The sequence below is a fragment of the Rhinoraja longicauda genome, chromosome 4 (assembly GCF_053455715.1).
Source record: "Rhinoraja longicauda isolate Sanriku21f chromosome 4, sRhiLon1.1, whole genome shotgun sequence".
Lineage (NCBI taxonomy): Eukaryota > Metazoa > Chordata > Chondrichthyes > Rajiformes > Arhynchobatidae > Rhinoraja > Rhinoraja longicauda.
The window spans coordinates 33,365,181-33,392,673 of NC_135956.1; the positions used below are offsets into that span (position 1 = coordinate 33,365,181).

The 27,493-nt window shown below is 44.9% G+C and overlaps 1 protein-coding gene across 1 annotated transcript in view; it reads left to right on the forward strand.

Moving 5' to 3' along the window:
- The window catches only part of acss2l (acyl-CoA synthetase short chain family member 2 like), a 115,482-nt gene that overhangs the window by 78,416 nt on the left and 9,573 nt on the right, over positions 1-27,493 (forward strand). Inside the window, exons 4-14 of the mRNA XM_078397489.1 lie at positions 2,416-2,507; positions 5,062-5,165; positions 6,306-6,378; positions 8,106-8,181; positions 10,330-10,423; positions 12,571-12,708; positions 15,425-15,595; positions 20,217-20,350; positions 21,437-21,569; positions 25,861-25,917; positions 26,030-26,110. Of these exons, the coding sequence (XP_078253615.1) occupies positions 2,416-2,507; positions 5,062-5,165; positions 6,306-6,378; positions 8,106-8,181; positions 10,330-10,423; positions 12,571-12,708; positions 15,425-15,595; positions 20,217-20,350; positions 21,437-21,569; positions 25,861-25,917; positions 26,030-26,110 (1,153 nt within the window). The remainder of the gene's footprint in view (positions 1-2,415; positions 2,508-5,061; positions 5,166-6,305; positions 6,379-8,105; positions 8,182-10,329; positions 10,424-12,570; positions 12,709-15,424; positions 15,596-20,216; positions 20,351-21,436; positions 21,570-25,860; positions 25,918-26,029; positions 26,111-27,493) is intronic.

Genomic DNA, 27,493 nt, shown 5'->3' on the forward strand with positions numbered 1-27,493 from the left:
AATGGTGGAGAGTGACTTTGAGCTTGGGTCGGACATGTTCAGGAAGAAAAAGGTTTGGAGGGCTGAAAGTCATTTTATGCATTAGGGTTTCCCATCCTTCCTTTCAAACTTCATTTATCAGATTAATTTCTATATAGATCAATAGAGTAACAAGAACTGCACAACAGTCTCCGATGCCAGACAGTAACCCAGAAATTTAGTTTGATTTAGTTTATTGTCATGTGCACCGAGGTACGAGTGAAAAATGTTTTGTTGCCTGCTAACCAGTCAGCGGAAATACTGTACATGATTACAATCGAGCCACCACAGTGCACAGATACATGATCAAATGAATAAGGTTTCTTGCACGATAAAGTCCAGGAAAGCCTGATTAAAGGTTGTCTGAGGGTCTTCAATGAGGTGAATAGTATCTCAGGATTGCTCTCCTGTTGTTGGTCTGATTGTTCAGTTGCCAGATAACAGCTGGGCAGAAACTGTTTTCTGAATCTGGAGGTATGCGTTTTCACATTTCTGTATCTCTTGCTTGATGAGAGAGGGGAGAAGAGGGAGTGACTGGGGTGAGACTCGTCCTTGATTATGCTAGTGTCCTTGCCAAGGCAGCGTGAAGTGTAAAGGCAGCATTTTCTGTTCAAATCCCATCACAGCAATTTAGATCATTGAATTTTCGAATGCGAGTTAATCTGTAGGTGAGCATTTTTTCCCCTTCTTTTCCTCCTTCCTTCACCTTCATGAGGAATGATCTCCTAGTATGAAATATTCAACTTGAAATATCCTTGCCTTGGCATTCCTTTGAAGGAACAGCAGAGATAAGTTGTTCAGAGGTAAAAAAAAAAACAGGTGTCCTGTTATCATCCTGACCAAAAGAGTTGTGTCCAGATCCATTTTATGATGGATTAAGATCATAAGTGATAGACACAAAATGCTGGAGTAACTCAGCGGGTCAGGCAGCATCTCTTGAGAATATAGATAGGTGACGTTTTAGATTGGGTACTTTCTTCTGACCCAAAACATTGCCTACCCATTTTCTTAAGAGATGCTGCCTCACCCGCTGAGTCACTTTAGCATTTTGTGTCTATCTTTGGTATAACCAGCATCTGCCATTACTTTTTATAACATTAAAATCATAACGGAAGTTAGTATGCATTTGATCCAGAAAAGTTCAATGAATGGGTTTGATCTTTCTTTAAGAGAAGATTATATTTTTGGAGATACAACATGAAACAAACCCTTTCGCCCACACAGTCCATGCCGACCATGGATTACCAGTTCATTCTAGTTCTATGTTATCCCACTTTGTTATCTGCTCCACACACATTAGGGGCAATTATTTTTCCAGAGGACAATTAGCCTACAAACCCCCACATCTGTGGGACGTGGGAAGAACCCTCGCGAGCTGCTTGTAATACATTGTTGTTGATCTATCACTGAATTCGCCAATTGAAGTATTGCAACAATTCAAGTCCCTTATTTACTGAAAACAGGTTTTCAAATTGCTGATCACAGGTAATAATCGAACAAAGAGCCGCATTGCCTTTTAAGGCCAAAATTTCAGCAATGACAGTCAAGTAAAGTTTTTCTCTGTGATGCAAGAGACAGCAAAATGAGACGTTTAAAATGACCAAGTCTATTTATAATAATTTCTGACACGTCTTCTTGTTTCAATATCATCGCGGTAATGGCCGCTGACTGGTTAATGTGCAACACAAGCTTTTCACCGTAACTCGGTACATGTGACAATAAACTAAAACTGAAACTGGGTTTGTATTGTGAAGACTAGTAAAGCAGATGCATGAGTTAATAGATAGAATGGTACAGCACAAGGACAGGCCCCTTGCACACAATGACAAATATGATACCGAATTAAACTAATCTCTGCTACCCTCTATTCCCTGAATATTCTTGTGCCTCTTTTAAAGCCTCTGAAATGCCACTATCATATTTGCCTGCATCACCACCCCTGTCATGTGTTCCAAGCATCCATCACACACTAGACATTGCACCTAGATTCAACACAACGCTGGGGAGTTTTGTCCTTCTCCTGACTGCTGTTCAATAGATTTTCTGTTAAAAGCATACAGAGTTTAGTCTCCGGTGAGAAAAAGATTGAGCTTCATAGAGATGCTTGCTCGGTCGAATCTTCTAGTAAAATGTACTGTCCCTGGCACGGACAGGAATAGCGGGAACTTGGGAGGGCAAACAGTGTGTGCTGAACTAGACCTCACACCCCTCAGTCTAGGAAAAGAGATGGTGCCTGTGGGGAGAGGGTGGAGAAGGTGAGGAAGGGCGAGATGCTGGTGGAGATGGAAGGAGGGGAATTGAAGCCTGAGTGCAATATTATGAAGGGTTTTTCTTGATGGAACATGATGATGATGTAACATTATTCCTGATCCAATGATGTTTAACATGTTCTTTCAGGGAAGGGAATGAACCTCATGACTGTTGCTTTATCACCTACTCCCAGCTCCTGAAGGAAGTCTGCAAGTTCGCCAATGTTCTACGGAGTTTAGGTGAATAATTCCTTTATCCTGAGAGCTGTAGAATGCTCTTAATTTGTTTATGTAAGTAGAGAGTCCTTAGTGTGTGGAGGGCTCGACAAATCCAATGTTTGGGTGGTGGGTTTATGGAACAAGCTGCCAGAGGAGGTAGTTGAGGCTGGGACTATCCCAATGTTTAAGAAACGGTTAGACAGGTACATAGATAGGCCAGGTTTGGAGGGATATGGATCAAAGGGCAGGCAGGTGAGATTAGTGTAGCAGGGACATGTTGGCTGGTGTGGGCAAGTTGGGCCAAAGGGCCTGTTTCCACACTGTATTACTCTATGACTCTATAACTATTATTCCAGTGTAAACTGAGCTTTGTAACTCCAATGTCCAGACAGCTTTGATACTCCCTTGTGGAAAGCTCTGTGATCCTGTTTGGTTTTCTCCACAATACTCTAAGAGAAAACATTTTACCTGGATTAGGGAGTATTCGCTACAGGGAGAGATTGGACAGACTTGGATCTTTTTCTCAGGAACACCAGAGATTGCGAGGAGACCTGAAAGAAGTGTATAACCCTACAGGTAGGGTAGACACTCAGAACCTTGCTCCCAGGATGGAAATTTCAAATACTAGAGTGCATTAAGATGAGATGAGAGGGGCAAAATTTAAAGGAGATGTGCAGGTTAAGTTTTTTACACTGAGAATTGTGCGGTATTGGAGAGGAAAGCTGTCTTGAGATTATCCAGGACAGAATGTATCTGGCTAGAATTAAGAAGAAATGACTGTGCAATTACACAGCCGGGACTGCTGTATTATCTGCTAATTAATGGGCAGAACAGTAAATATGTACGGCAATTGCAGAGAACTGCAAAAAAATATATAGAGTAATGATAATAGGATTCTTCAGCTCTCCAACTATAGACTGGTATGGCTATAAACATAGGAACAAAGAGGAAGGTTGGTTTCTGAAATGTGTTCAGGAGATCAGGTGATGGATGGCACAATGGTGCAGCTAGTAGAGTTGTTGCCTCACGGTGCCAGAGACGGGTTCGATCCTGACCTCGGGTGCTGCCTGTGTGGCGCTCGCACAGTCTTCCTGTAACTGCGTGGGTTTTCTCCGGGTACTCTGGTTTCCCCCCGCATTCCAAAGACATGCAGGTTGTAGGTTAATTGGCTTCTGTAATTTGCCCATAGTATGTAGGATAGAACCAGTGTACGGGTGATCGCTGGTCTGCGCAGATTCCGTGGGACGAAGGGCCTGTTTACATGTTGTAAACTAAACTAAACTAAACTAAGCATAACATAAAAGTGACACAAAGAACTTATTTCTCATCTGGGGAATGATTAGAGCCTCAAAGGCACAGCTAGGGGTAGCAGAGGAAGCTGATTTGTTTGAAAAGGGAGTTGGTAACTAAATGGAAATAATTTGTAAGGTTCTCAGGATAGGGAGGGGGATGGGATCTAGTTGCATTGTTCCTACAAGCTGCTTTCTGATGAGCATATCCTCGTGTGGAACACATAGACTGAAGGTGATGCTGTGACTAAAGGCTGGGCCAAATGTTCAGGAGATTGGCCAGTAGATTGAATCAACTTATGTTTGCCAGGTCTGTCTATTTAAATCATTAAACCATAAGATGTAAGAGCGGAATGAGGCCATTCGGCCTATCGAATCTACTCTGCCATTCAATTACGGCTGATATATTTGTCCCTCTCAACCCCATTCTCCTGCTTTCTCCTTGTAACCTATGGTGCCCTTACTAATCAAGAATCTCTCAACATCTGCTATAAAAATACCCAGTGACTTGTCCTCCGCAGCAGTCTTTGGCAATGATTTCCACAGATTCACCACCATCTGACTAAAGAAATTCCTCCTCATTTCCATTCTGAAGGTACATCCTTTTATCCTGAGGCTGTGCCCTTTGGTTCTAGACTCTCCCATTACAGGAAACATCCTTTCCACATCCACTCTATCCAGGCCTTTCATTATCTGGTAGGCTTTGTTGAGACCCCCCCCCCCCTCATTCTTCTGAACTCCAGCAAGTACAGGCCTTTAAATCCAAACACCTGATATGAAAATCCAACAAAGCAATCATAAATTGTTTGATTCCCTGAGAACGTGAAGAAGGAGGGAGTCGGCGACACCAGCCGATGCAGGACAAAGATCTGGCAGGAGAACCAGGGGTCTAACCTTTCGCACCTTCAAGATCGGCTGCAGGAGCCCCCCTCCCCGGGCCCCCCCCCCCCGCCCCCCCACTCCCTGGGCACGGTCTGAAGGCCTGGTGAGGAAAAGGAATTCTTGCTGGCAAACCGAATAAGACGAAGGCTGCAACATGCCTTTATAGCCAACTGCAGCAAGGTCTGTGTCAGATGGCACCCAAATCTGGCAACTATTGCATATGGACTCAGTGGGCTGTTTCTATGCATGGGGTACGTAATCGAGGATTGTCTTTATATATGGCAATAATCTCACCGATCTATATGCAAAAAAATATACTTCAATGTACCTTTGGTGCACGTGACAATAAAAGAACCATTGAACTATTGATAAATAATCTGCAGACCGTTTTGTTCTCCCTATAGGTGTGCAGAAAGGAGATAGAGTTGCCATCTATTTACCAGTGATCCCAGAACTGATATACGCAATGCTGGCCTGCGCAAGAATAGGAGCTGTCCACTCAATCGTGGTATGTATGCACTTGGGGTATTAGGCTACTTGTTGCCAACTGGTCTACTCCAGACTGCAGGAGTACGTGCTGAAGGACTAGCTGCAGCCAATGCCAAGGCACTGTGAGGGAGCACCACAGTCTAGGGTCCTTCTACTGGTGGACATTGAGGGGCAAAGTCCGGTTGGGACACTCCGCAAACAAGGCAAGGGATATCATCCCAGGGGGGCACATGGGTGGCAAGGGTGCTCATGAATGTACAGACACTGAGAAGGTCTGAAGAGTTTTGCACAGTTTTTGTTTTGTATATATTTTTTATTCTGAATATAGCTTATCTTTGGAAATTAAAAAAAATTGGGCTACTCCTGACCATGGCATCTTTCATGGGAATCCTTACATAGCATCTTTTGTGCGGAGAACCACCAGTTTTGGTTCTGCTGTTGTGTAGCCTATGAATCACATCTCTTAGGCACATCTCTTAGGTTTCCCATCACAAGATGGACGCAACTTAAAAGGTCACAGTGACAATTCTGAGGTGCATCAACTGTTTCTTAGAGTCATAGAGTCATACAATGTGGAAACAAGCTCTTTAGCCTAACTTTCCCACACCGACCAACATGTCCCATCTACATTAGTCCCACCTGCCTGCATTTGGCCCATATCCCTCTAAATTTGTCCTATCCATGTACCTGTCTAAATGTTTGTTAAACGTTGCAATAGTACCTGCCTCAACTACCTCCTCCGACAGCTCGTTCCATACACCCACCACCCCTTGTGTAAAAATGTTACCCCTCAGGTTCCTATTAAATCTTTTGCCTTAAACCTATGTCCTCTGGTTCTCGATTACCCTACTCTGGGCAAGAGACTGTGTACGTCGACCCGGACTATTGCACTCATGATTTTGAATAGTATTCGACTTGACTTGTACATTCAGTGGAATGCATCTTATTTTATGGGAATTTCCAGGAGAAGTGATGCATTCAGAGGATAGATAAGCAGATCCTCACACCACACATTTCCTTAGACTGCTTTCCAGCTTTAGCTGTAATCCTTTACTGGACTTGATACCTCAATCAGCAATACATTCAACTGAATCTTAAGTCCGCAGTGTTGATTAAAGAACAGAGGGGATTACAACTATTTCATCTGTTTATTATTCAGTTTGCAGGTTTCTCGGCTGAATCTCTGTGTGACAGAATATTAGATTCCCAATGCATATTGCTGGTTACTGCAGGTAAAGACCTTATTGTTCCGCGAACAGTCATTCTCTTGTGAACCGTCTTTGCTCTTTGTAATCCACCTCTTATCCCAGTGAGCAGTTGCAGCTTTAATACCTGAAAGCACTGTGGATCCTTGTTGGCAAAAGCATAATATCTTAAGGCAAAAAGGAGACAGGCAGCTGGTAGAGCGTCTGCCTCACAGCGCCGGAGACCCAGGTTCAATACTGACCTTGGGTGCTGCCTGTGTGGAATTTACACATTCTCCCAGTGACCGGGTGCTCCAGTATCCTCCCACATACGTTTCAGTTTCAGTTTTAGTTTAGTTTATTGTCACGTGTACCGAGGTACAGTGAAAAGCTTTTTGTTGCATGCTAAACAGTCAACAGAAAGACAAAGGAGATAGTGATCGACCATTCCTTCTCTCCCGAGATGCTGCCTGACCTGCTGAGTTACTCCAGCATTTTGTGAATAAACAGAAAGACAATACATGATTATAATCAATCCATTTACAATGTATAGATACATGATCAGGGAATAACGTTTAGTGCAAAGTAAAGACAGCAAAGTCCAGTCAAAGATAGTCCGAGGGACATCAAAGAGGTTGCTAGTAGTTCAGGACTGTTCTCTGGTTGTGGTAGGATGATTCAGTTCACTGATAACAGTTGGGAAGAAACTGTTGTTGAATCTGGTGATGTGCGTTTTCACACTTCTGTACCTTTTGCCTGATGGGAGAGGGGAGAAGAGGGAGTGGCCTTGATTATGCTGCTGGCCTTGTCGAGGCAGTGTGACGTATAAATGGAATTAATAGAAGGGAGGTTGGTTTGTGTGATGGCCTTGGCTGCGTCCACAATTCGCTGTAATTTCTTACGGTCCTGGATGGAGCTGTTCCCAAACCAAGCTGTGATACATCCTGATAAAATGCTTTCTATGGTGCATCTGTAGAAGTTGGTGAAAGTTGTAGGGGACATGCCAAACTTCTTAAGCCTTCTAAGGAAGTAGATGCGTTGGTGTGCTTTCTCGGTCGTTGCTTCAATATGGGTGGTCCAGGAGAAATTGGTAGTGATATTGACACTAGAATTAGAGGTGGTTTTCGACCACCTCTAATTCGGCACCATCAATGCAAACTGGGGTATGTGTACCACTTTGCTTCCTGAAGTCGATCACTATCTCCTTTGTCTAGCTGATGTTGAGAGAAGGTTGTTGTCTCTACACCAGGACATGAGGTTCTCAATCTCCTTCCTGTACTCCGTCTCATCATTATTTGATATCTGGCCCACAATGGTGATGTTGTCTGCGAACTTGACAATTGAATGAGATATGTACATGGCTGTGCAGCCATGGGTGTACAAGGAGGAAAGAAGGGGGGCTGAGAACGCATCCTTGCGGAGCCCCCGCGTTGAGATTATCGTGGAGGATGATTTGTTCCCTACCCTCAGTAATTGGGATCTCTTGGTCAGGAAGTCCCAAAGACATGCAGGTTTGTAGGTTAATTGGCCTCTGCAAACTACATCTGGTGTGTAGGGAGTGGATGTGAAAGTGGGATAACATGGAATTAGTGTGAACAATGATTGATGGTCCCTAAAATTGCCCCTAATTTGTAGGGAGTGGATGAGAAAGTGGGTTAACATAGAACCAGTGCGAACAGGTAATTGATGGACTTGCTGGGAGAAAAGGCCTGTTTCCATTTTGTATCTCTAAAATAAAACTAAATTAAATTTTACATTTTCTTTCTGTCATTTAGATGGTTTTTACAGAGGAGAGAAGCTGATTAACCTAAAACAGATTGCAGATGATGCTTTGGAGAAGTGTAAACGCAAGTGAGAATTTTGCTATTAGTGCTCTATTGGACAAAAGTTTTGGACATTACCTATGAATTGTTCAGGAAACCCCAAAGCTCGCTTATGTGCTAAAGAGCTTTTATTGAAAACTGTATTTGTGCGTAGGGGAGATCCCAAAGCATGAATCATGATGGGGTTATATAGAGATAGATCAAATGCAGAGGTCCTGGAATTCTGTTTTGCATGTCTTAAACATTGTCAACCAAATTCTAACTAAAAATCTTGATTTGGTGTGAAGAAGGGTCCTGAACCTATCGACGCTTTCCAGAGATGCTGCCTGAACTGCTGAGTTACACCAGCGCTTTGTATTCTTCTTTTGTAAGTAGGGTTGCCAACTTCTTCACTCCTAAATACAGGACAAGTTGACGCCACCGCCCCACGCTCCACGTGAGCCTACAGTGTCGGGGCCTACAGCGTCCGGGCCTACAGTGTCGGGGCCTACAGCGTCCGGGCCTACAGTGTCGGGGCCTACATCGTCCGGGCCTACAGCGCCTCCCCCCCTCCCCGGCCTAACAGCAGTTCAAAATTGAACACCGTTCAGAGAGAATCTTTGGATTATCATTGTCCCTTATTGTCATCTCAAGCCTGGGGGCTGGGTATGGATTCAATTGCTTATCCTACCCCAGCTGGGCAACTGACAGACTGCTGCGTGCACAGCAGGCAGCTTCCCTGGCCTGGCACCAAAATGTGGCACTGCCAAGTTACAAAATACCTGTCAGTTTTAAGGCAAAATGATTTTTTCCCCACAAAAACACAACACCTTAGATTAAGTGAGACAGCCCAAGCGTAGCTGGCAACAGCCGCAATGAGTAACTACCAAGCGTTGTGGGCCCATCTTGACGCAAGGAGCTCAGTACTTTCAGAGAATCGTGACACAACCATGATTCCAATGCCCGATTGCTGGAGTCAACAATGTCAAGACTTTGTACATGGAGTGATACCTCCTCCCCTCTTAACTGCGTAGCAACTCGCCTCCCGGCCCGGGCGGCCGCCATTGGTGGAGCGGGAGCACATGGCCGCTGGCTGGGTGAGGTCACGTGGGGCAGTGACGTCACCTTGCCCCTTATTTGGGAGTGAGGGAGTTGGCAACCCTATTAATACGGGACAAGGGCAGTCCCGTACAGGACAAACTAATTTAGCCCAAAATACAGGATGTCCCAGCTAATACGGGACAGATGGCAACCCTATTTGTAAGCCAGCATCCGCAGTTCCTTGCTTCAACTCTAGAAATCTTGATACTTTATTCTGCAAAGTATGGGATGATTATGAACAAAATTTACTCCCGAAAATAATCTTTCCACTTTGGTGGGAGGGCTGCACTTGGGGTATTCTGTGGTGAGGTCACACTTGGAGCACTGAGTTCAGTTGTGCTGTTGTATCCTTTGACAACCTTCCTCACTATTTACAACTCCACCAACTTTCACGTCATTTACAAACTTACTGACCAGACCATTTACATTTTCATCCGAATCATTAATGCAATATTACACACGACAAAAGTCCCATCTCTGATCTCTACGGATCACTTATGGTCACAGAACTCCAGTCAGAGAATGTTTAGTTCAGTGCTGTTCAGTTTAGTTTATTGTCACGTGAACCGAGGTACAGGGAAAAGCTTTTTTACAGTGAAAAACACTCATCCGCCACTATTCTGCCTTTTCACTGTACCTCATGACTTAATCTTTGGATTCAGCCTACTATAAGGGACCTTGTCAAACGCTTAACTGAAGTCTTTGTGGACAACACCTTTCTCCCTACCCTCATCAATCATCTTCGTCACCTTCTCAAAAAAAGTAATCAAATTTGTGATACATTACTGTTAATATACAAAGTACTTGTGCTATGACATGAGGATAAGCGCACAACCACGAAAACCAAGCCCAATGCCAGAGCAGTATCTAAACTGCGTATACACACTTACGCTATAGGACGATAACTAGCTCCATAGTCATTGATAAGCTATCTACATGTTCACAAACATGTCCTCTCCCGCACAAAGCTATGCTGACTATCTCTAATAAGACCATGCTTTTCCAAAAGCCAGTCAATGGTGTTCTGCTGTTATAATAATTATGTATCATTTCAAATTGACCATTCTTCACAAATTGATTTCCAATTTCTCTGCAGAAAAGGTTTTGTGGTGAAAAGGTGCGTTGTGGTGCAACGCCTTGGCAACAAGCTGAGAAACAGCCAGGGACAACCCTTCTGTAACGTACTACAGGTAAACATTAATTAATAAGAAATAACTGAATGATTATTATTAGCATCACATATAAGATCATAAGGTAATAAGGGATGGAAGTAGAATTAGGCCATTTGGCCCATCAAGTCTACTCCGCCATTCAATCATGGTTGATCAATCTCTCCCTTCTGACCCGATTCTCCTGCCTCCTCCCCATAACCTCTGACACCAGTACTAATCAATAATCTATCTATCTCTGCCTTAGAAATATCCACTGTGGACTTGGACTCCACAGCCTTCTGTGGCAAAGAATTCCACAGATTCCCCACCACAGATCTTGGACCAGAGAAAAGCTCCTTCTGCCTCACATTCCTCCACCATCCCTTCCCATCTCCACTCCTCCACACTCACTTGCTAATTCTATAGAATAGCTCATATTTCCCCTGTCTTCATTTAAGATGCCATGTCATTGAGTAAACGGCTGAGTCAATTTAGTCCAGTCGGACACGGATGTATTTTTCTACCCAACCCAGGCTGCCTAAAATTTATGGAATATTGGAAATGTAATAGCTCTCTAACTCGGGAATCATGTTTCATCGTTGGTGCATCTAAATGCTGGAATTCCGGGTAACAGTGTTGCAGCTGCATTCAACTCACATCCTGAAAATATGATAATTTTATTTAGTTTTAGTTTAGTTTAGAGATACAGTGAGGAAACAGGCGCTTTGGCCCACCGAGGCCCGCACTGAGCAGTGACCCCCGCACATTAACACTATCCCATACACACTAGGGACAATTTGCACTTATACCAAGCCAATTAACCTACAAACCTGTCCGTCTTTGGATTGTGGGAGGAAACTGAAGATCTCAAAGAAAACCCAAGTGGTCACGGGAAGAACGTACAAACTCCATACAGACAGCACCCATGGTCGGGATCGAACCCGGGTCTCTGGCTCTGCAAGTGGTGTAAGGCAGCAACTCTACCACTGCGCCACAGTTGGCCACTGTGAAATACTCCTGTTCAGCAGGTAGGGTCTGAGTGAGGGGTGATGATGTGAATGTAGGGAGACCAGGTTACAGAGAACGTTAGTAAAGGAACGTGGGCTCTCTGTGAGCCGGCATAGACTCAATGGGCTGAATGGTCTCTTTCTACGTCACAAGGAAATATTGAATAGAGCACTACTATCACCAAAGTGATTGCAGCTGTTCAAGAATCTGGCTCACCATCACCTTCTCAAAGTTCAATTAGGGAACGTTATAATGCTCTAAACCCATAAATGCTTATTTAAAAAATCTTAAGGACCTTATTAGGTGCACAGCGGCACAACTGGTCGAACTGCTGCCCCACAGAGCTAGAGACCAAGGTTCGATCCTGACCTTGGGTGCTATCTGTGTGGAATTTGCACGTTCTCTCTGGGACCGCGTGGGTTTCCTCCAGGTGCTCCGGTTTCCACCCACATACCAGTTGTGTGAATTTATAGGTCAATTGACTTCTGTAAATTGTCCCTAGTGTTTAGGGAGTGGATGCGAATGTGGGATAATGTAGAACTAATGAGAATGGGCGATCAATGGTTGGCGGGAACTCGGTGGGCCGTAGGGCCTGTTTCCATGCCACATCTCTAAACAAAACTAACCTAAACTTATTGTAGTACTCTTACTCCTAATATAACAATCGCTAAGCAAACTGTCAGAGAGCTTCCTCCTAAACACTGTACAGTATGTGCTGGAGTTATTTTTATTGCAATCAGAATACAGATCTGCATCTCTTCCATGTGGTTGTTTGCAAACATATCGTAAGATGGACCCGTACTCAAAGAGCACGAAGAGTACATTTCAGTGGCCGCCTTCGTTACCACAGATAATGGAAGCAATTGTGAAGGCCTTGTGATCCCGGCCATCGGATTTTCCTGGACAATGCTTAATGCTCGGGAAGTGAGAAGGAAGATCTCTATTGTAGGAATGTCTCTGGTAGATGAATTGGCATTCTGTGCCAGCTTGTGTGTCAACTTATTGCTGTGTTAAAAATACATCTGGCTGAAGAAGGGTCTGAAGAAGGGTCGCGACACGATACGTCACCTATTCCTGTTCTCCAGAGATGCTGCCTGACCCGCTGAGTTACTCCAGCATTCTGTGTCTATCTTCGTTAAAAATACATTCATGTGTTAACCATTGTGGTCTTCTCACAGTCATTCTGGAACTCTGAGACGGATATTTTCTGGGATGCCCTAATGAAGGATGCCAGTGAGCAGTGCGAGCCAGAATGGGTTGATGCTGAACATCCTCTCTTCATCCTCTACACCAGTGGGTCTACTGGGAAGCCAAAGGCAAGCCCACTGTCTCCTTGTAGATCATAGATGCCAACCGGAACTATGCTTATCCTACATTATTACCATGCTGAAATTAACAGAGATTATATGGATTCCTATTGTAACCCACTCTTGGAGTCATAGTGTCGTACTGCACAGAAGCAGGCCCTTCGGCCCAACTTGCCCATGCCAACAAAGATGCCCCATCTACAAAGTGCTGGAGTAACTCAGTGACTCAGGCAGCATATCTGGAGCACAGTCTAAAGAAGGGTTTCGACCCGAAATGTCACCTATCCATGTTTTCCAGAGATGCTGCCTGAAATGCTGAGTTACTCTAGCACTTTGTGTCCTTTTGTATCCCATATACTCTCGTTCCACTTGCCCGCGTTGGCCCATATCCCTCTAAATCTTTCCTATCCATGTACATGTCCAAATGTCTTTTAAATATTATAATAGTACCTGTGTCAACTACCTCTTCTGGCAACTCGTACTATATACCCATCATCCTCTGTGTAAAAATGTTACCCCTCACATTCTCATTAAATCTTTCCCCTCTCATCTCAAACTTATGTCTTCTGGTTCTTGATTCCCATACGCTGGATAAAAGACTGTCAATTCACCCTGTTAATCCCCCTTGTGATTTGACTTTTTTTTTACCAACTTTGTTCCTGCAGAACCTTCCTCGGTCTTCCTTCCTTCAATCAGTTTCTAAAGTACAACCTTAATGTGCTTTCTCAATTTACGTAATTGGGTCATAGTGCTGTACAACAAGTAAATGGGCTCCTCGTCCTAAATTGTCCATGCTGACCAAGTTGCCTAATCAAGCTAGTCCCACTTGTCTGTGTCTGACCCATATCACTCCAAACTCTCCTGTCCATGTACCTGTCTCTGTCTTTCAAATGTAATTGAACCCATCTCTACCATTTCCTCTGGCAACTCTTTCCATGTACGCACCACTCTCTGCATGAAGAAGTTGCCCCTCAGGTCCCTTTTAAACCTTTCACCTTCCCTTCTGTTTTGCTCTTTTTAAACATATTTGCGCTAAGTTACACTCAGTATCCTCCTCCTCAGTCCTTTATTATTGTCTATCAGTTATATCAAAACAATTTAATATGTCTGGTAAATAAATGCACCAAATGATTTGTACGAGTGTAATTTCCCCATCTTAGTTTAGTTTAGTTTATTATTGTCACATGTACCAAGGAACATTGCAAAGCATTTTTGTTGCCTGCTATCCAGTCAGCGAAAAGACTATGCATGATTACAATCAAGGCATCCACTGTGTACAGATACAGGATAAGGGGATAACATTTAGTGCAAGATAAATTCCAGTGAAATCTGATTAAAGGTAGTCCGAATGATCTCCAATGAGGTAGATGGTAGGTCAGGACCACTCTCTAGTTGGTGATAGGATGGTTCAGTTGCCAGATAACAGCTGGGAAGAAACTGTCCCTGAATCTGGAGGTTTGTGTTTTCACACTTCTGTACCTCTTGCCTGATGGGACAGGGTAGAAGAGGGAGTGACCAAAGTGAGACTCGCCCTTGATTAAGCTTGTGGCCTTGTAGAGGCAGCATGTGGTGTAGATGGAGTCAATGGAATGGAGGATAGTTTGCATGAAGGTATGGGCTGTGTTCACAACCCTCTGCAATTCCTTGCGTGTTGGATGTATCTGTAGAAGTTGGTGAAAGGTGTTGGGGATTATTAGAGAGATGGGGAGCTATCTCTATGGTTCAGTGAATGCCAATTGGCTGATTTAAATCAAGTTGACATTTAAGTCTTAATCCGAAACATATATATAGTGTGGAAACAGGCCCTTTGGCCCAACTTGCTCACACCAACTAACATGTCCCATCTACACTAGTCCCACCTGCCTGTGTTTGGCACATATCACTCTAAACCTGTCCTATCCGTGTTACTGTCTAAATGTTTCTTAAACATTGCAATAGTACATGCCTCAACTACCTCCTCCGACAGCTCGTTCCATGCACCCACCACTCTTTGCGTGAAAAAGTTAACCCCCAGATTCTTATTAAATCATCCCCCCCTCACCTTAAACCTATGTTCTCTGGTTCTCGATTCCCCTACTCTGGGCAAGAGACTCTGTGCGTCGACCACATCACCTACTCATGTTCTCCAGAGATGGTGCCTGACCCGTTGAGTTACTTCAGTACTTTGTGTCTTTTTGTGTAAGTCAGCATCTGCAGTTCCTTGTTTCTAAACATTTAAAATGAGACATTGAGCTGCATACTAGATGACTAAACATTTGGTCGTAGAGTAAGGAAATGTCTCAAAGGAAGAAAGAAGGGCAAGTTAGGAAGGGAATTCCAGAGGTTGGAACCTGGCAGTTGAAAGTACAGACATAAACACCAATTGCATTTGGGAATGATCAGGAAGGCAACATTTCAATTACCCTGGATAGTTTATAGGCTGGAGAAGACTACTCTTGTAAGGAGAGATAAGGGATTTGAAAGCAGCAGAGAGACAGGATGTTAGGGAGATTTGGGTCATGTGGGGTGAGGGTTGGGGCATTGGTGAGGGGTGGGGTGTTCCAGTATACATTATACTACGTTGCAAGGGTTGCATCAATTAATTTACCTTTAGAGCAACGACCTCCACAATGAATGAATGTGTATAGTGAGCGAGTGTCTACAGTGTCGAGAGGTCATAACGTGATCACTCCTCAGCAGGTTCTCATCAGGTCACCTCCACTGTTAATATGTTGCTTTCATCCAGGGCGTACTGCACACTGTTGCAGGCTACTTAATGTACACGGCGATCAGTTTTAAATACATTTTTGACTACCACGCTGATGATGTGTACTGGTGCACGGCAGATATTGGATGGGTTACTGGACACTCATACGTTACCTATGGACCGCTGGCAAATGGTGCAACGAGTGTACTTGTGAGTACCGGCTCTGTTCTGTATCTTTATTGCAACTGGAAAGATCTTCTAAGCAGCTGTGGTTAATGTAGAAGGTTAGAGCCCCCAATCTCGGTGTGGTGCTTCTGTGTACGGGCGGCACAGTGGCGCACTCATAGAGTTGCTTCCTTACAGCGCCAGAGATCCGGGTTCAATCCCGACTATGGGTGCTAACCGTATGGAGTTTGTACGTTCTCCCTGTGACCACATGGGTTTTCTCGGGGTGCTCCAGTTTCCTCCCAGACTCCAAAGATGTACAGGTTTGTAGATGAATTGGTTTCTGTAAGTTGTAAATTGTCGCCAGTGCATAGAATGGTTCTAGTGTACGAGGGTGATTGCTGGTCGGTGTGGACTCGGTGGGCCGAAGGGCCTGTTTCCACGTGGTATCGCTGAAGTCTAAAGTCTGGAATCTATGGCTCCAATCATGGCCGACAGGCAAACAGGTATCTGGTCGATGCTGTGTTGCTGTGTTTGGGATCAATAACAACATTTAAAGATGCAACTGAAAGTTTGGAATTGTGGAATTTCACATCAAAAAGCAGGCCCAAAAAGAACCACTAATTTTCCATGGGTTTAGCTAACGGTGAGAGGTAGGAGCTTCAGAGGGACCTGAGAGCAGATTGTTTTCCACACCAAGTGAATTTGATATCTGAAACGTGCCACCTGAGGCAATGGTGAAAGCAGGCACTCTTTCAACATCTAGGGAGCATCTAAAGCTGCTTTCTCTGCCCTTTATACATGTTCTCAAAATATATCCTGTCAACTACAAACAATAAAAACTGATTGGCACTTTGTTACTTTTTTCATCTTTTTATTCCAACAACAAAAAACGTACAAAAAACATACAGAGGAACCTGCCAAAAGTGTCAATAAATGGTTGTTATATATAGCTATCCTCTCCTTGAATTTCAATTTAGACAACTATGCAGGCCGTCTATGGGTATTTTTAAAGTGGAAGGTACTTGATTAGTAAGGGTGTCAAAGATTATGGGGAGAAGGCAGGAGAATGGGGTTGAGAGGGAAAGTGAGATCAAGTATGATTGAATGGTGGAGTAGACTCGATGGGCTGAATGGCCTAATTCTGCTGCTAGGTCTTATGAAGTGAACAAGAATATTAGGGAGTTATGGAGTAAAACACTCGGAAAGTTATGTACAGTAGAACTCTAGTAATGTGGCATCATATTGTTTTGGAAATGAGTCTGGCACATGGCTCACTCTTTAGAAGGGAATGTGAGCCAGGGTCCAGATTGCATGCAGGATGTGTGGTCAGGGCTGCAATCCAGAGTGTGAGCATGCGTCAAGTCTGCAGGTTGGGTGTGGAGCTGAGCCAGGGTTGGGGTCCAAACCACCAGGGCCAAGAGACGTGGGCAGGTTTGTTGCCAGAGCTGGAGCCCAGACTGATTATACACCAAGTCATAGAATCATCCTGCATGGAAACAGGCACTTCAGGCCCAACTCGCCCACATTGAAAAATATGTTCCATCTATACTAGTTCCACCTACCTGCGATTGGCCATATCCCTCTAAACAGATCCTACCCATGTAACTGTCCAAATGACTTAAATGTTATGATAGTGCCTCAACTACCTCCTCTGGCAGCTCATTCCATGCACCTATTACCCATCGCGTAAAAAAGGTTCACCAGATTGATCCCTGGGATGGCGGGACTTTCATATGAGGAAAGACTGGATAGACTGGGCTTGTACTCGCTGGAATTTAGAAGACTGAGGGGGGATCTTATAGAAACATATAAAATTCTTAAGGGGTTGGAGAGGCTAGATGCGGGAAGATTGTTCCCGATGTTGGGGGAGTCCAGAACCAGGGATCACAGCTTAAGGATAAGGGGGAAGTCTTTTAGGACCGAGATGAGAAAACATTTCTTCACACAGAGAGTGGTGAATCTGTGGAATTCTCTGCCACAGAAGGTAGTTGAGGCCAGTTCATTGGCTATATTTAAGAGGGAGTTAGATGTGGCCCTTGTGGCTAAAGGGATCAGGGGGTATGGAGAGAAGGCAGGTACAGGCTACTGAGCTGGATGATCAGCCATGATCATATTGAATGGCGGTGCAGGCTCGAAGGGCCGAATGGCCTACTCCTGCACCTATTTTCTATGTTTCTATGTTTCTAAAAGTTGCCCCTCAGGTTTCTATTCAATCTTCCCCATCTCACCTTAAATAAGAAAGAGGAGATGTACATCTCTTGCTTCCTTTAAACTCTGGACAGCACAGTGACTGGTGGGTGGCACAATGGCGCGATTGGTAAAGCTGCTGCCTCACAGCACCAGAGACTCAGGTTTGATCCTGACCTTGCATGCTGTCTGTGAGGAGTTTGTGACCGTGTGGGTTCCCTCCAGGTGCTATGGTTTCCTCCCACATTCCTCAGACTTGCGAGTTTGCAGGTTAATTGGTCTCTGTAAAATTGCCCCTAGTGTGTATGAAATGGATGAGAAAGTGGGATAACATAGAACTGATGTGAAAGGGTGATCGATGGTCGGCATGGGCTCGGAGGGCTGAAGTACCTGTTTCCTTGTTGTTTCTCTAAACTAACCTGAACTAAAAACGATCGGGATCACTGGAAATTTTCTTACACCACTGTGTAACATGTAAAAGTGTCCTTCTGCAGTTGTACAGGGCCCTAGTGAGATCTGGAGTACTGTGTGCAGTTTTAGTCTCCAAATTTGAGGAAGGATATTCTTGCTATTGAGGGCGTGCAGCGTAGGTTTACTAGGTTAATTCCCGGAATGGCGGGACTGTCATATGTTGAAAGACTGGAGCGACTAGGCTTGTATACATTGGAATTTAGAAGGATGAGAGGGGATCTTATTGAAACATATAAGATTATTAAGGGGTTGGACACGTTAGAGGCAGGAAACATGTTCCCAATGTTGGGGGAGTCCAGAACCAGGGGCCACAGTTTAAGAATAAGGGGTAGGCCATTTAGAATGGAGATGAGGAATAACGTTTTCAGTCAGAGAGTTGTAAATCTGTGGAATTCTCTGCCTCAGAAGGCAGTGGAGGCCTCTGAATATTTTCAAGAAAGAGCTAGATAGAGCTCTGAAGGATAGCGGAGTCAGGGGGTATGGAGAGAAGGCAGGAACGGGGTACTGATTGAGAATGATCAGTCATGATCACATTGAATAGTGGTGCTGGCTCAAAGGGCTGAATGGCCTACTCCTGCACCTATTGTCTATTGTCTATTGTCTATAAATGCATTGAGTGTTCTGAGATCTTGGTACCTTGTCCAGTGACAGAGCTGAAACTAATATCATTGCAGCCTTGCCCTGCCCAGTGGCTGGGTTGAGTGGTGTGATGCCAGACCCCGGAAATGGTACCTCAGTCTTGCCACTCTTGAAATCATGGTGTATGATGGTGGTGTAGTGGTTAACTTCGGGCCTAGTTGTCCAAAGGCCTGAACTAACAATCTAGAGACATGAGTTCAAATCACACCAAGGTAGATGTGGAATTTGTATGCAGGCAACTATAAATTCATGTGATAGGAGTAGAATTAGGCCATTTGGCCCATCAGGTCTACTCCCCCATTCAAACATGGCTGATCTATCTCTCCCTCCCAACCCCATTCTCCTGCCTTCTCCCCATAACCCCTGACACCCATATTAATAAAGAATCTATCTATCTCTGCCTTAAACCTGGCCTCCACAGCCTTCTGTGGCAATTAATTCCACAGATTCACCACCCCCTGACTAAAGAAATTCCTCCTCATCTTCTTCCAAAAGGAATGTCCTTTAATTCTGAGGCTGAGACCTCTGGTCCTAGACTCTCCCACTAGTGGAAAAATCCTGTCTACATCCACTCTACCCAGGCATTTCACTATTCAGTAAGTTTCAATGGGATCCCTCCTTTGAAATGAAAAAGAAAACAAAAACTAATCATTGGTAATGGGGACCACAAAACAAGTGGATTGATGTAAGAACCCATTTGGGTCACTACTAATTTCAGGGAAGGAAGTCAGCCATCTTCACTGGTCTGGCCTTTATTTCACTCCAGATTCACCAAAATGATTGATTCTGAAATGACCTTGCAAAACATTCCTTTAAGAGTCAAGTCAAGAGTCAAGACTGTTTTATTGTTATATGTCCTGAAATGGAACAATTAAATTCTTACTTGCAGCAGCACAACAGATATGTTAACATAGTACTCAGTAAATCCATAATAACACAATAGTAAACAGCAGAAAAGTTATATATATAAAAAGACAAAATCAATGCTCCCAAGTCTATGTAGTTCAGTTATTTGGAGGTTGTAGTCTTAATAGCCTGATGGTTGTTGGGAAGAAGCTGCTTCTGAACCTGGATGTTACAGTTTTCAGGCTCCTGTACCTTCTTCCCGACGGCTGGAGAGAAATGAGTGGCCAAGTTGGTGTGGGTCTCTCATGATGCTGGCTGCCTTTTTGAGGCAATGACTCCGGTAGATGCCTTCATGTAGATCCCTTCAAACATCGTTAAAGATGGGCAATCAACCTTTGGCCTTGTCCCAGTGATGCCAAGGAGCCCAAAATTGTTTTTTTTTAAAAGAAAGGTAGGATATACACTTGACTGGGATGAATTTCCAATAAATATATTTTCTGTTAATCTCTCTCCATTTTAGTTTGAGGGTCTGCTGCTTTATCCGCACGTGGGGAGGCTGTACGAGATGATCGAAAAGTACAAAGTGACGAAGCTCTACACAGCGCCCACTGTCATTCGAATGCTGATGAAGTTCGGAGAGGAACCCGTGAGAAAGTAAGGCGATGGGTCTTGATGTGACCATTTGTGTGTGTCACACACAGACAGCTGTGGAGGCCAAGTCAGTGGATATTTTAAAGGCGGAGATTGACAAATTCTTGATTAGTAATGGTGTCAGGGATTGTGGGGAGAAAGCAAGAGAATGGGGTTGAGTGGGAAAGATAGATCAGCCATGATTGAATGGTGGAGTAGACTTGATGGTCCGAATGGCCTAATTCTGCTCCTAGAACTTATGAACTTAAGAATTGTGTCCTTGGTCAAACGGTGTCTTTGGGCCCATGAATCTACTGGACATTATTCCCTGGAAAGTTGCCAGTTTTGAGATTGTTTGGTGGTCAAAGAGATATAGAGTCACGCAGTATGGAAACAAACCCTTCAGCCCATCTCTGAATACAATACTCCACCAATGTCCTATACAACTGTAACCGATCATCCTTACGTCTATATTCAATACCCTGACCAATGAAGGCCAATGCAACATAAACTTTCTTTACCACCCTATATATCTGTGATGCTGCTTTCAGGAAATTATGTACCTGTACTTCTAGTTCCTCCTGTCCTACAACTTTCCCCAGGACCCTACCATTTTACAATGTCAACATGTGAGAAGTTCTTCAACAGCATTCACCATCAGGCGTTCACTAACTAACAGTTTCAGTGCTATGGTGAACAAGGTTAGAACAAGGGCAGCACAGTTGCATGGTGGCAGAGCTGCTGCCTCATAGCGCCAGAGTGCCGGGTTCGATCCTGACTATAGGTGCTGTCAGTGTGGTGTTTGTATGTCACCATGTGGGTTTTCTCCGGGTGCTCCGGTTCACTCCCATATTCCATGGACATGCAGGTTTGCTGCATGCTATCCAGTCAGCAGAAAGACTATATATGATTACAATGAAGCCAACCACAGTGTACAGATCTGTTGGAGTAGAGGTTTAAAAGAGTGGAGTGATTGGAATGAATGATTGCACATCTGCTTCTGCGACCAGAACGCAGAGAGTCGCCTGGCTTGGGCAGCATCTTGTTTGTGTGAGTTAAAAATCACCCTTCCTCTCTGTGAAACATTTTTTTTAAATTTCACCTCTTCAGATTCAACCTTGAGTCTTTGAAGATCTTGGGCTGTGCTGGAGAACCCATTAACCCTGAGGCATGGATATGGTACCATGACGTCATTGGGAATGGGCGTTGTCCCATCATGGACACCTTTTGGCAGACGGAAACGGTAAATATTCTGTTGAAGAGCCATCCTCTTCACGCGGGGAAGAGCCCAAGATGGTTGCAGCTCTTTTTTATTCCCAACGTACAGTTTAGAGATATTTGTGGCATGATTCTCCTTCCGAATTTGAAAACCTTTAGATTTAGCAGCTTAATGTTGAAGATATTGCATGGTGGCAATGTGTAGCTCGTAGAGATGTTGCCTCACAGTGCTGGAGACTCCAGGTTCAATCCTGACCGCAATGCCGTTTGTACAGAGTTTGCACGTTCTTCCTGTGACCGTATCTTCTTGTAAGTCCTGTTCCTATTTCACACAAACCCAAAGGGGTGTATTTAGAGCAAAGTACAGTGCAACACAGGAGCACGCCCCGCAGGCCCAATGTCCATGTTCAACAAGATGCAACACAGGAGCACGCCCCACAGGCCCAATGTCCATGTTCAACATGATGCAACACAGGAGCACCCCCCACAGGCACAATGTCCATGTTCAACATGATGCAACACAGGAGCACCCCCCACAGGCACAATGTCCATGTTCAACATGATGCAACACAGGAGCACCCCCCACAGGCACAATGTCCATGTTCAACATGATGCAACACAGGAGCACCCCCCACAGGCACAATGTCCATGTTCAACATGATGCAACACAGGAGCACCCCCCACAGGCACAATGTCCATGTTCAACATGATGCAACACAGGAGCACCCCCCACAGGCACAATGTCCATGTTCAACATGATGCAACACAGGAGCACCCCCCACAGGCACAATGTCCATGTTCAACATGATGCAACACAGGAGCACCCCCCACAGGCACAATGTCCATGTTCAACATGATGCAACACAGGAGCACCCCCCACAGGCACAATGTCCATGTTCAACATGATGCAACACAGGAGCACCCCCCACAGGCACAATGTCCATGTTCAACATGATAATAATAATTTATTTTATTTATATAGCGCTTTTCATATACTCAAAGACGCTTTACAGAGATTTAGAAAACATAGGGAAATTAATAAATAGATAAATAAGTAAATAAATAAACGAACAGAGAAAGGAGACAGAAGGTGAGGTGACCTTCAGTGGTTGAAGGCAGTACTGAACAGGTGAGACTTCAGCGATGTTTTGAATGTGGTGAGTGTGGAGGAGTCTCTAACGTTTTGGGGTAGTGAGTTCCATAGGGTGGGAGCAGCGATGGAGAAAGCCCTGTCCCCCCAGGATCTGAGTTTGGTCCGGATGTGGGGGGATAGGAGATTGGCAGCAGCAGAGCGGAGGGGGCAGGTGGGAGTGTGCCTGTGGAGGAGGTCGGTCAGGTAGGATGGGGCCAGGTTATGGAGGGCTTTGTAGGTTATGAGGAGGATTTTGTACTGGATTCTCTGGGGGATGGGGAGCCAGTGGAGTTTATAAAGGACGGGGGTGATATGGTCACGGATCGGGGTGTGGGTGAGTAGACGGGCAGCGGAGTTTTGAATGTATTGAAGTTTACTGATGATTTTTGAGGGTGCGCCATAGAGGAGGCTGTTGCAGTAGTCCAGACGGGAGGTGATGAAGGCGTGGATGAGGGTTTCTGCAGCTGTGGAGGAGAGGGATGGACGGAGACGGGCAATGTTTTTGAGGTGGAAGAAGGCTGTCTTTGTGATGTGTTTGATGTGTTTGTCGAAGGAGAGGGCTTGATCAAAGATGATTCCAAGATTCCGGATGTGAGGTGAGGTGGATACTGGGAGACCATCAATGTTGAGGATGAAGTTTTGGGTGGATTTGGTGAGCGTTTTTGGACCAATGATGATGATTTCAGATTTGTTGCAATTGAGTTTGAGGAAATTTGATTGACAACACAGGAGCACCCCCCACAGCCCCAATGTCCATGTTCAACATGATGCAACACAGGTGCATGCCCCACAGCCCCAATGTCCATGTTCAACATGATGCAACACAGGTGCACGCCCCACAGGCCCAATGTCCATGTTCAACATGATGCAACACAGGAGCACCCTCCACAGGCACAATCCTACAAACCTGCACGTCTTTGGAATGTGGGAGGAAACCGGAGCACCCGGAGAAATCCCACGTGGTCACAGAGAGAATGTACAAACTCCGTATAGACAGCACCGGTAGTCGGGATTGAACCCGGGTCTCTGGCGCTGTAATCATTGTGATCAGGGAATAAATTTTCCTTCCAACTGATTTATCTTCCTGGCTTCCAAACAACATCTCCCACAATAGTTTGGCTAAGATCAGGCAGTTCGCATGAGGATAAAAATAGGTGCCAACTCTCAATTCACTGTTCCTGCCACATCATCGCGCACATAGCACTTGTGATGAGATCACTTGTGTGCTCGGCTACAAAATCTTCCATATGGATTGTTGAACATAGGAAGCCAAAGGTTCTTGTCTCTAATTCATCACAATGACGCCCCGCCAACTTTGAGGTAAATGGAGAATCATAGAGTTCTGCAGTATGGAAACAGACACTGCCAGTCTGTGCTAACCATAAAGCAGCGGTTTGCACTAATCCTGCACTGATCCTGCTTTATTGCCTTTAGACTTTAGGTCTACAGTGTGGAATCAGGCCCTTCGGCACAATGATTCCATGCCGACCAGTGAGCACTATCCGACAAACGAGGGACAATTTACAATTTACAGAAGCCAAATAAACCTACAAACCTGTACGTCTTTAGAGCGTGGGCAGAGACCGGAGCACCTGAAGAAAACCCACGTTGTCACAGGAGTGGAAACTCCAAACAGGGAGAACACACAAACTCAAAATACAGGCCTGCCCAACAATGTTCAGACCCTGAGCATGAATTAAGAAGTAATTAACCATTCACCTGTTTACATTTATTTCTCTCCTCCTGTCTCGAGTAGTCAGGGGCAGCCGGGGATTTGCCTGCTTCTACAATTGTCGCTCTGAAACGGGTGTTTTTTTGTGAGTAGATTAGTTTAGCTTAGAGATAGAATGTGGGAGCAGGCATTTTGACCCACCGAGCCCACGCAGACCAGCGATCACCCTTACACTAGTTCTATCCTACATACCAAAAATCAGAGAGAACTTCTTCAAAGCCGGCACACTTCAAAGTGGACATAAAATAAAATGGGCATATAATGGACATGTCCAGTTTAATTTCCCTGCAGTCCCATCAACTTCACCCAAATTCTACCACTCATTTATATACCAGGGCCAATGTACCATGACCAATTAGCTTCCAAATCCATATGTCTTTGGGACATGGAAGGAAGCTGGAGCATCCGGAAGAAACCCACATGGTCACAGGGAGAACATGCAAACTCCACAAAGACAGTGCCAGGGCTAAGGATCAAATCTGGGCTGTTGTTGTTGCTGTGAGGCGGCAGCTCTTCCGGCTGCACCACTGCGTTGCCCAAATGATGACCCGTATTAGCTAAAGATGGACACAAAGTGCTGGCGTAACTCAGCGGGAGAGGCAGCATCTCTGGAGAAAAAGGATGGGTAACGTTTTGGGTCGGAACCCTTTTACAGTCTGATGGGTGATGGGTGATGGGTGACCCGAAACGTCATCCATCTTTTTTCTTCAGAGATGCTGCCTGACCCATTGAGTTATGATAGCACTTTGTGTATATCTTTGGTATAAACCAGCATCTGCAGTTCTTTGTTCCTACGCCCACATTAAATATCTGAGAAGATCAATAGCTCGTGTCAATGGAAGACAAGAGCATTGCTTGGTAGTCTATCTAAGTGAATTCCACACCCCTGACACCTGTACAATTCAAGAATCTACCATCTCTGCCTTAAAATTATCCATTAGCGTGGCCTCCACAGCCTTCTCTTCTGTGGCAAGGAATTCCTCAGATTTACCACCCTCCGACTAAAGAAATTCCTCCTCATCTCCTTTCTAAGGTACGTCCTTTTATTCTGAGGCTATGGCCTCTTGTCCTGGACTCTCCCATTCCTGGAAACATCCTCTCCACCATCCACTCTATCCAGGCCTTTCACAATTCGGGACGTTTCAATGACGTCCCCCCTCATCCTTCTAAACTCCAGCGAGTACAAGCCCAGTGCCGCCAAACGCTCGTCGTATGTTAACCCAATCATTCCTGGGATTATTCTCGAAAACCTCTTCTGGACCCTCTCCAATGGCATCACATCCTTCCTCAGATATGGGGCCCAATCAAGCCATGCACAAGTACAATGGTTCGTGCAAGGTGTAAAATACCAGAGTGCAGAATGTCGTGTTATGGCAATGTAGCTTTAGTGTTACTGTGCAGAAGAGAAGACCAGCATGCAGCTACACCTTATTGTCTTCTTTGTGTTAACAGGGAGGTCCAATGATGACACCATTGCCAGCTGCTACCCCTCTGAAACCAGGATCTGCTGTAAGCATTACAACTGGCGAATTGTTATTTTCCTTCTTGAGTTACATCTTTTCCATCCCAAACTGCTTCTATTAATTGCTCTGTTTTCACGTTATCCCACCCTCCCTTCCAGACATTTCCCTTCTTTGGCATCCTCCCTGCCATTCTGAATGAACACGGGAAGGAGTTGCAGGGAGAAGCTGAAGGATACCTGGTAAGTTCTTGGTCGTGCTCAGCCTGAGTTTCCTTAACCCAGTGAGTTAGCAAATATCTCGCTCGGCAGTGTGATTGAGAGTACATGTTTGTAAATGAGAGGCGGCATGACACAGCCTCAGCTGGAAACAGACTAACAAGTTGTACTGATCTCGGTCTCCTCCATTGTCAGAGTGAGGCTAAACGCAAATTGGAGGAACAGCATCTCATATTTTGGTTGGGCAGCTTACAGCCCAGTGGTATGAATATTGATTTCTCTCACTTCAGGTAGCCCCGGCATTCCCTCTCTCTCTATCCCTCCCCCACCCAAGTCGCACCAGCTTCTCGTTTTCACCCTACAGACAGCTAACAATAGCCTGTTTCCTTTATCATCGTAACTTTTTTGCATATCTTTCATTCATTGTTCATTATCTCTCCACATCACTGTCTATATCTCTCGTTTCCCTTATCCCTAACCAGTCTGAAGAATGGGCTCAACCCAAAACGTTAGCCATTCCATCTCTCCAGAGATTCTGCCTGTCCCGCTGAGTTACTCCAGCTTTCTGTGTCCATCAACAAGTTGTGCTCGTTCCTTTGGTGCTGGTACTGTTCTATGTTGTCTTGTAACAATTTCTTGTCTATGAGATTACAACTTACTCATGCAAAAATGCTTCATTGTAACAAAGCTGAACAGCAATTCACTGCTGAGAACTTGTTTTTGAGATGTTTCTGAGAGGTCTGATAAGGGTATAAAAGCAAGGATTTAACTTCTGAATGCTTTTCTTCCATTCTGCATAAGTATTGGAGGGCAAAAGATACTATGAACAGTCCTAGATTGATGTTCGGTTCGTAATACATTAAAATAAATACAGGTCCACCTCTGATTTGCCAGCAACTGGTGGTCCAACCCCATCTTTAATCCAGACAAAATTACGAGGGGGCACTTGAAATCCCCCTGGAAGTCCCCCTGTAAATATGGCACCTAGGCCGGTGAGACGGCTGATCTCGACCTCATCGGGACTTCCGCGGCCGATCGACACGTCGAACCTGCCCCCTGCGGCTGGGTCTGGAACTCTGGCCCAGCCAGAGCAGACAGATCCATTCCTAAAGCAGCCTTCCAAGGCTGACATTGTGGGCCGGTATCTCAGCTCCCCGGTGCCCTGGGCGGGCCGTCCCGGTAACGTTTGATCCTTGTCGGCCATGATCATAGTTGGTCCGGCAAAACGGATAATCCAGCAAAGCTCTGGAACCAAAGGTGCCAGAAAATCGGTGGTGGACCTGTGTTAGGTGTTGCAGCCAGCATGTGCAATACATAAGAGGTGTTTCAAAGTGACTGAAATATTGTCCAGCATTAAAGATGGATATGCTCTGCAAAGAAGAACCACAGATTGTCAGGGTTGCGATC